This window comes from Phalangium opilio, unplaced genomic scaffold (genome assembly GCF_054372755.1).
Source record: "Phalangium opilio isolate 3A_F unplaced genomic scaffold, DU_Popi_V2 ptg000079l_1, whole genome shotgun sequence".
NCBI lineage: Eukaryota > Metazoa > Arthropoda > Arachnida > Opiliones > Phalangiidae > Phalangium > Phalangium opilio.
Window position 1 is genome coordinate 7,880,002 of NW_028324187.1, and position 9,038 is coordinate 7,889,039.

General features: G+C 34.9%; 2 protein-coding genes across 2 annotated transcripts; both read right to left on the reverse strand.

Moving 5' to 3' along the window:
- Positions 1 to 54: 54 nt before the first annotated feature.
- On the reverse strand, positions 55 to 5,971 carry LOC149654661 (17-beta-hydroxysteroid dehydrogenase 13-like). Its single transcript, XM_089846239.1, has 5 exons — positions 5,550 to 5,971; positions 1,623 to 1,862; positions 1,406 to 1,512; positions 1,061 to 1,327; positions 55 to 872 (listed from the first exon to the last, which is right to left on the reverse strand). The coding sequence occupies exons 1-5, from the start codon at positions 5,781 to 5,783 to the stop codon at positions 800 to 802; spliced, it is 921 nt and encodes a 306-aa protein (XP_089702365.1). The 5' UTR covers positions 5,784 to 5,971; the 3' UTR covers positions 55 to 799.
- A 628-nt stretch (positions 5,972 to 6,599) lies between these two features.
- Spf30 (survival of motor neuron-related-splicing factor 30) lies at positions 6,600 to 8,033 on the reverse strand. The gene is made up of 4 exons (XM_089846243.1): positions 7,877 to 8,033; positions 7,401 to 7,694; positions 7,199 to 7,263; positions 6,600 to 7,137 (listed from the first exon to the last, which is right to left on the reverse strand). Exons 1-4 carry the CDS (start codon positions 7,937 to 7,939, stop codon positions 6,777 to 6,779), a joined length of 783 nt encoding a protein of 260 aa, XP_089702369.1. The 5' UTR covers positions 7,940 to 8,033; the 3' UTR covers positions 6,600 to 6,776.
- Positions 8,034 to 9,038: the final 1,005 nt, after the last annotated feature.

Consider the following 9,038-nt stretch of genomic DNA (forward strand, 5'->3'; position numbering starts at 1 on the left):
GAATTTTTTGTCTGAATTCCCGGGCCTAGATAGAATTCGAACAAACAGTATCTTGTTGAAAATTTTCTTAAATTTTTTTCTTACAAAAATATAATTTATTACAAAACATACAGACGTATTTTAAAAAATATAAAAATGGGGATTTTGGCAAATATTTCAAATATGGTTCTGGTAGACTGAACATTGATAACATAAGGCCTATTTAATTGTGATTTATCCTCTTCATCATGTCTTTACGTTTTATTGGATATTTAACGCTGAGGAAATGTAGGAATGTAATGGCTTTCCATTTAGACAAAAATGGTCTATTTCTCCCTCACTCCACAGAGAACGGAACGTCAAAACCAGGCTATCTTGAAAGCGTTATCAACTCTTCTATAGACCATTTCGATACAAACTCACAACCGCCTTCTACTTTAATATTTCTAACAACGTTACCAAAGGCGACAATAATCACGCGCGTATTTAAAATCGAAAAGGTTCAATAGACCTTTCCGCGCGAGCCGTACGTGTACCTTCGTACTTACAAACATTTTAAAGAAAATTAACGCAGTCAAAGGCGTCTGAAAGACAGCGCGAGTATTATACGAAAAATATCTATAAAATTTACCCATTATTTGCGCAAAATCAGGATCGATACATAGACATAATAATCAAGTATACATTATAAATATACATAGTTAACTTTAACGATTTATTTGAATGGATGATGATTCATGGAATCAAGTGTTATTATGGAATGACGACAAGAAAATAATAATAAAAAAAACATGATTAAAAGAATTAGTTCCGTTTGTACTTAGTTGATATGGGCCATTGACTCATAATCAAAGAAATTATGGACCAATTGCTTGACACTTTGGGGAAACAAACTGAAAAATAAAATTTATTTCTAATTTCCGGAGACACGCGTCGCGATAAGATCTTCTTTAAAACCATAAGTTTATAATTTACATAAGTACGACTACGTTCTCACAAAAGACGTTGTCACCGAGGGGCTACTAACTTCTTGATGCAACGTTTCTTATAAACTTATGGTGTAGTATTATAAGTTACTTACTCTTGAAAGGCCAATATGAATCCAACTCTAGCAGGCACGATGACGTAGTCTTGATTGCGCAAAACGCCTTCAACAGTTGCACGTGCAACTTCCGACGTCTCTAAAATGGGAGCCACTGTAGGGAATCGCGTCTTGGGTCTCTTGGCCAACCCCGTCTTGAAGGTCAAAGGGCAAACGGTTGTCAAATGGATAACCCTATTCTTTCCCGCTTGATGAAGCTCTTTGGCCAATGCTTCCATCATTCCTCGAATACCGAATTTTGACGCGCTAATTACCCCAATTACCAATTACGATTACAGAGTTAATTAGAAGAAGAATCAGTAATTATCCTTCAATATAAATTACCAGTAATCCGTCATGTTGACCTGTCCGACTATACCACCAACGGAACCAACAGCTACTATATGACCTCTACCAATCTCCAACATTCTTGGTAAGAATTGGCGAACGGTCTTTATACAAAAACCACATTGGACACAGGGGAGGTGAGGGAAGGAGGGTTCAAAGTTCAAGTATTAGAGACCAGGCCTATACTTCACTAGCCCATCATTGATTTACTTACCCAGAAATGGGCTAAGAGATTAACTTCCATCGTACGTCGAATTTGTTGACTGTTGAGGTTCATCAGGGTTTGACAATGAAGGATTCCAGCGTTATTAATTAAAATTGTGACGTCACCAACTTCCCTTCTGACTTGTAAGGCGACTTTTTCGACCATGGCCTCGTCTGTTACGTCGCAAACGTAAGGGTGAGCCGCCCCTCCCGCTTTGATGATTTCGTCAGCCACATTTCGGACATTGGCCTGTAAATACAGAGGATAGGACCACCATAGCTATTAACAACACCGTTTTTGGGCTCATATGGTCAAGTAGGTCAAACTATCAACTAACTAAAGGCCTCTTCAGACGATACAATTTTTGACTCTTTAAGATGAGCCAACTTGAGTTGAGTAAACAAGTTGGGAAGTGTGAACAGAAGTTGGACTACAGAATTGAATCACCAAATTTAAATTGATCACTGACCAATTTTTTCTGACTGAACTTTTGACCCATCAAGTTGAGTCAAAAGTTGTATCGTCTCAAAAAACCTTAAGTTGTTGGATTGACATTCAGGTTTGATTGAAGGTCAAACTAATGGTTGTTATGTTGCTTATTATATAAATAACTCTGAATTTTGATAAAATAGGCCTTGACTACGTTCGATTTGCAGTCTTGATAGGGAGCTTAAAAAACCCTTACGAAAACAGGTTAATATTTCCATACTAAGATTGTAACCGATAGCCAATTACAACAAATTAAAATCGTAACCTTATCATCTTGCATAATTTACATATCTCTCCTAATCATACGCAGACTGATCATATTATTCTTTTATAAAATTGTAACCGAGTCTGAGTCATTACAGAAGAACATAGTTATGAAGTAAGAACATTTTGTTGACGTGCGCCTAAGCAAAAGCAACTTCCATAGGTTGAAAATGAGCACACCTGATTTCAGACTTAAAATCAGGGTTGTTTGATTTAAATCAGTTTGATTTAAATCACTGATTTAAATCATGATTTAAATCAAGCGATTTTTTTAAAAAAATCATTTGATTAAAATCAAGAATATATTTTTATTTTTAAAAAATGTTTTCTAAGATTCCAAGAAGCAGTTTAAGAAACTCGAGAAGAAACTTAACTAGAAAAGACCTAAAATTAAAAATAATCATGGTTTTGGTATATTTCAATGTAAGTTTTTCCCAGAAGTCCAGTTTGTCTTGCTGGAAAGGCTAGGAAATGAGATAGCAGTCAAGCTAGTCTTTTTATTCAAGCATTTGAATTGTAATAATATCCAATAGCTGCTTAAATGTCATGATTATTTTGCTTTTGGTTAATTTTGACTCAAAAGTTTTCATGTTGGTAATTTACTACCTATTAGTTCAATAAAAATCAAAAAAATCAAATCTATTAATATCAAAAAAATCCGATTTAAATCAAAAAAATCAACAACCCTGCTTAAAATTACTTCTGAAGTTTTATAGATACTTCATTTGATTTTACTGGGACATAAAGACCTTCTCAGGGGATTTTACCAAATTGCCCTTCAGATTTCAACGACTTTAAACTACAGGCTTCTTTACTATCCGTAGTATTATCTCATTGCAATCATTAATATTCGAACTTTGAATCATTTAGGCCTAGAAACTATCCATGTTGCTTGCTTTTGATAAGGCAACCAACGCTGTTTTCCTAGACCTAGAGTGAAGATCTCTATATACATACAGTTCAAAAGGCACAAGATATAATATTCTTATTTGTTTTGGGGCCTCTGGTATTGATCATTTGAAAACCCAAAGCTACGTTGGATGCGTGACGAGAAACACGACTGTCTAGTTCGCGAGAAGCGAGACTAGGTTATCATTACTAACATAAACCCTATAATGCATAAGTATTGGGCTACCGTCGGGCTTATAATACCGGCATTGTGTATAGGCATGGGAAAAAGGAGACGCCCCTCTATAATTAATTTAATAAATTATAAATACTATACTAAACATGCTTTCGATCCCTACTTATGGAGGGTATGATAGACTTATGGTACTAGGCTATATTACTTCAAAAACTACAAGTGAATATGCCAACTAAACAGCTTTTGAAAAATGATATCAAACGATAATTTTTATATTCAAAAATTTCCATTTGGACATGTTATCTTTTCAGATATGCATGATGCCATAAAGTGTTTTGCATTTTAGTCACAGAATTTATAGTGGAAAATTCAACTTAACTTCAACTTAATTTCCTTAAAGTCAAGGAGTTGATTAGTTAACCATAATCAATTATTAGTTGCAACATTTAGTTTCAGAATAAGCGTGGAAAACGTGGTTAAATGTTTCAATTAAAAAAAATACTTTCAGTAATTTTCCTTCATGGAGGTAATTAGTGAAACGCAAAAATTTGTTTATCTAGAAGTGCACGATACCTACGTAAACAAATTAAACAACATTCCCCCCCCCCAAGGGAATTTTTAAGTGTTTTCAATTTTAGCGGTAAACAATTAACTAATCCTGTTAAAATATCAGATGTATCAAGGAGGAGTTTTTATTAGGAGATAATTAAGATCCCTTAAAATAACGAAATTACGTGGAAATTTCATTTTAGTATTTTAAAAGCTAAACAACAATTTAACCAACCATTTTTGGTAAACATAAGTACACTTGGCCTGAAATAAAATTTTAGAAGCGTTTCAATTAAAATCACGGACTTTATATTTCTAAAGAGGACTCGAAAAGCGTTAATTTCCACGACCCTTCCTTTAAATGACCTCGATATAACCCCACTTTCTCGTTAGCAAAGTAACACAAAAAAATTCACCCAGTTTTCTAATCCCCTACGAAAGGAGTTTATAAGAGCCATGGTACCATTATCTATGATAGTACAAGCGCGCAACTTTAAAATTTAACAGGGTCGGTACTTGTACTTGGGAGTATTACACCAATCCAAAGCAATCTTCTCTCCTTTCCTTCTAGAGAAAGGAAGTAGTTCCGCCTACTTAGTGAGTGGGGAATCAATAATAGCTGGAAAATTCTTCCTTTTCCGCGTTATCTCATAGCTTTTATCAACTTCAAGAAAAATACACTATTTCCAAGGGACCACCGAAAGACCCCGGGGTTGGAGGCTGTCCTATTATCCAAAGGGGTGACCACCTACAAGTTGGAACCTCTATTGAAGTTCTTGAGTTCTTGACACTCAAAAGAGGTAATTTTCCTTTCAAAGTCTATTCATGATCATGATGGCAGATACCAGAGTTCAAATATAATTTACAAGTGGTTCTGAATGCGGGGTTAAACGCTATTTGACCTTTATTGACAGTTTTGTGTTAGTTATGTCAGCAGGTGGGATTTAAGTTCTGGTGAAAGCTTTTGGAACAAGGGGCTGGTCACTCAGCATAATGGTTTTTCTACTTTTTCCCATTCCCTCCGATAAAATTTGGTGCACGAAATTTCAAATTTGTAATGACTCATAAAGACTTCAGCTGACTTCAAAAGAATTATTCATGATTTCCCTAACCCGACTTCACCAGTCATTGTTTAAATGTCATTTTTAAATTTGCACCAGTGCTAAACTGATTACTATTAATAATAATCCAAGGGGCTAATCACACTCTACAATCAAAGATACAGCGTGCACAAGGATAAAGTTGACATAATCGGTGACCATCGTGTGGTTAGCTCCTTGGAACTTTCGAGTTGCAATCACTTTAAATCAAGCATTATCTAATCAAATAAAGTACGGTAGTACTTTATAATCAGATTGAATCCTGTCTAATTAATCAGAAAATTGATTATCACGTTGACAACCAACAACCGTCTAATTTCACGTAAATACCATGCACAATACGAAACCGTAAGAAAAAAAACCTTGACCTTCAATACAAATACGAATATAGACAATGACCTAACCCCCAAACGATTGGATTTTTAATAATAGAGTAAAACGTTTAATTACCTTATTGATATCCCATAGAACGACCTTGGCTCCTAATGTCGCGAATTGATTGGCTAATTCCCGGCCTAATCCATGTCCGGCTCCAGTTAACAAAACAATATCCGAAGACACATTCTTCTTAGGGGGCGGGAAAAATTTACTAAACACAGCTTGAGAAACGTAGAAAAGCGATAGAACGACTAACTGCGTTACTTCGAAAACCATTAAAAACACGTTGAATAAATAAAGAAACATGGCTAGCTATTGTTTTCGTTCGTTTCGTACTAGTTAGGCCTAACGTCACTCACTCACTGGATCGCGATCTTCGGTTTCCAATTAAGAAAGAAAACCAGCAACCAGCCGACTGTCATAAGATACAGAACAACAACGCAAAATAACACCACCTCTTTGACTGGAGGCGAAAAGCCGTCTACTACAGTACAGGAAAGAACTATCATCATTCGGGGAATGGACTCACGTCAGCTGGTAGAGGGAATAAAAAGGGGGTTAAAATACGCACGTGGAAATTCCCGCGCGCCCCCACTCCCCAACATCAACACACACTGGAACCAACGGTGTCATGTCAAAAGAATAACAGCCAATAGAAAGGCGCCATTCAAATATTAATAGTTCAGGAATTTTTTAATTGAAGACGGATCGCCATCTATGGGCGAACTCGTGAACTAAAAGTTGCCGTTTTTCTTTCGAAAAATCGGGAAATTTGCCTATTTTTATTTTCTTTTCTTTGCAATTTTAATGATATTGCAAATGTTTTGTAGGAAATAAATGTTTTTGCAAATGAAGAAATGGTTCATATGCTTGTTGCAAATATGCCAAAATACCAAAAAATCCCCAAAATTTACTCAAAAAAAATCAAAACTTTTCAATAAAATGTCCATTTAATTTTTGCAAAATCTGGAAATTGCTTATTTTCCTTTATTTGCAATTTTAATGATATTGCAAATGTCTCATAGGAAAATATCATTTTTGCAAATGAAGAAATGGTTCATATATTGTTGCAAATATGCCAAAATACCAAAAAATCCCCAAATTTACTCAAAAAATCAAAACTTTTCAATAAAATGTCCATTTAATTTTCTTCTTACTCATTTTTTCATTACATAATTTCAACACAAACAAAAGATGGTTGTGAACTCGCGAAATGGTTAATTCTGAGGAAGGGGAGGGGGGGTCTCCTTTTCAAGAGTTATTTACAAAATAACAAAACATTACAATGTTAGTTTGATCCTAATGATAAGAAGAATGATAATGCATAGCTTGATTGCTAACTGCTCCGCTTCCCGAACCTCCAGCGGCACCTCCACTGGATCCACCAGGTTTACGCCATTTTTCTTGTTGGTGGAACTCTGTCATTGGTCTACCACCAATACCACACGTTCCTACACCTACTCTTCCATTTACATTATCAGGAGATGCAAATATACTCTTTTTAATATGTCCTTTCACATTTTTAGAACCAGCTTTCTGATTAAATTGTTGCCATTTGCTTTTTTCCTTTTCACGTTCTTCCTCAACTTGTTTCATACGCGAAGCTTTCTTCTGAGCCTTTTTTTTCTTATACTCTTTTTGAGCCATCACCATTTGTTTTCTGATAATTATGGTTTTAAGTTTAAATTCTTTATAAAAAAACTAACGTTAAAGTCACTAACTTTGACTTGTTTGATTCAGCTACTTCCATAGCACGTTTTTTATCAATTGGTCTTAGTTTTGTGTTCTGAACGAAACAATATTAATCATATTCTATAGAGTAGTGGCACTCCATGTTAACTACCCATAGAGCTTAATACAGTCAAAGGCAAGTAGGTGCCATTACTCTATAGGCTAGTTTGAAAGAAATATCAATTAACTTACCAAAACAAAGTCATGATGTTTATAATGAGGAAATACTATAGTAACAAGACCCTGTTCTGTAATATCAACAACTGATCCTTCGTAATATTGGCCGTCTTTTGACCAAGGAGCCAAACAAATATCTCCCGGTTTCCATTTTCTAACAGCTTTGACAGCTTTAGCCGAAGTTGATGCTTCAGCATTAGATTTGTGGGCTTTTAAAAGTTCGGTAGTTAAGTTGATCACTTCTTCGAGATCATTTTTAAGTTTTAATAGTTCTTCATTTTCAGGTTCATTGGTTAACGCCGCCTCAACCTTTATAAATTTAAGTTAAGTCAATTAAATCGAAAGTTAAACTGGAAACATGAATAACTTCATAAAATGGCATGAACCAAGGCTTAACGAGTATATCAATTTTTGCACGTTTCTAAGTGCTTATATGTTTGAATTCTAAGCTAATATTAAATTTTGAAGGTTAAGAAAGAGGTTTTAATTACCTGTTGCAATTGAACTTGATAATTTTGTAAATTAGACGCTAATTCATCTCCTTCCGCTGCCATTTGTAAATGTTAGCGCTTTGGTCCTAATTGATATTTTTCTTTGTTAATTCTTAGTTCAGATCAGTTCAGTTTCTATCATTTCTACTGTGTGGACTTGGGAGTTCTAATCTAAAGGCGCTACTAAGATGGTGCTGCTACCTAGTGTTACCAAATATCACTACTTTGGTCCTAATTGATATTTTTCTTTGTCAATTCATAGTTCAGATCAGTTCAGTTTCTATCATTTCTACTGTGTGGAGTTCTATCTAAACGCGCCACCAAGATGGTGCTGCTCCCTAGCGTTGAAAAATATCACTACGAAATTGCGCGCCATATTCAAACTTGGAAAAGTACACCACATCTCGTAGTTTTTAGTTGACCCAAAGAAGTTGAAACAATCATTCTCAGAAAATTAATTCAGTAGGCTTAATCACGCCGTTTCAAAAGTCGAAATGACTCTGTGAAAACGTAATTAGGGCTAACGCAGCGATAATTGACGAACGTAATAGTTGTTCCCACGCAAGATATTTAATTTTCGCCCAAAAAGCTAAAATTTTATCACAAGCTCTAAAAGCGTGGAGGATGGATACAAACTACAGGAGAGTACAGGTAATAGCCGCGTGAAACCCCAAACGTCACCTTTCTTGGACCCTCTCCTACAGTGTCTATAACTGGTATACATCCTCCATGGCATAAACCTAAAAAATAATAAAGAATTCCCCGTCCTTGAGAATTAAGTTTGTAAAGAGGTACTTAAATCTAACTTTAAAATAGTTGAAATTTAACTGAAAACGAAAGGAAATTAAGTCTTTTTGGAGGTTTTAGTACATCTTTGACCATTTTCGAATGTCATTGTGAAGGTTGCCCATTTAGTAAAATCACGGAGTCAAGAATATTTTCAAAATCGACAAATTTTAATTTACCTTTACCAATATCTCAGCATCTTTGAAATGAAAGAACCGCATTTCGAAGGTAAAATTTGGGGATAATTTAAAATTATAAGATATCAAAATATTTTCCCAACTTTAGAATTAATTAAAATCAACCTAGGCCTACTTAAATTAATATCAAAATTAAAAAAAAATTAATTGGCAATCTCGGAACGTTTTATCAATTTAAA

Excerpts from the sequence above, each read along its gene's own strand:
- Spf30 (XM_089846243.1), bottom strand. The coding sequence starts at position 7,939 with ATGGCAGCGGAAGGAGATGAATTAGCGTCTAATTTACAAAATTATCAA. Across the intron at positions 7,695-7,876 it reads ATCAAGTTCAATTGCAACAG|GTTGAGGCGGCGTTAACCAA; the intron begins GTAATTAAAACC and ends AAATTTATAAAG. Across the intron at positions 7,264-7,400 it reads AACATCATGACTTTGTTTTG|AACACAAAACTAAGACCAAT; the intron begins GTAAGTTAATTG and ends TGTTTCGTTCAG.
- LOC149654661 (XM_089846239.1), bottom strand. The coding sequence starts at position 5,783 with ATGTTTCTTTATTTATTCAACGTGTTTTTAATGGTTTTCGAAGTAACG. Across the intron at positions 1,863-5,549 it reads TTCTATGGGATATCAATAAG|GCCAATGTCCGAAATGTGGC; the intron begins GTAATTAAACGT and ends CTGTATTTACAG. Across the intron at positions 1,328-1,405 it reads GTCAACATGACGGATTACTG|CGCGTCAAAATTCGGTATTC; the intron begins GTAATTTATATT and ends TGGGGTAATTAG.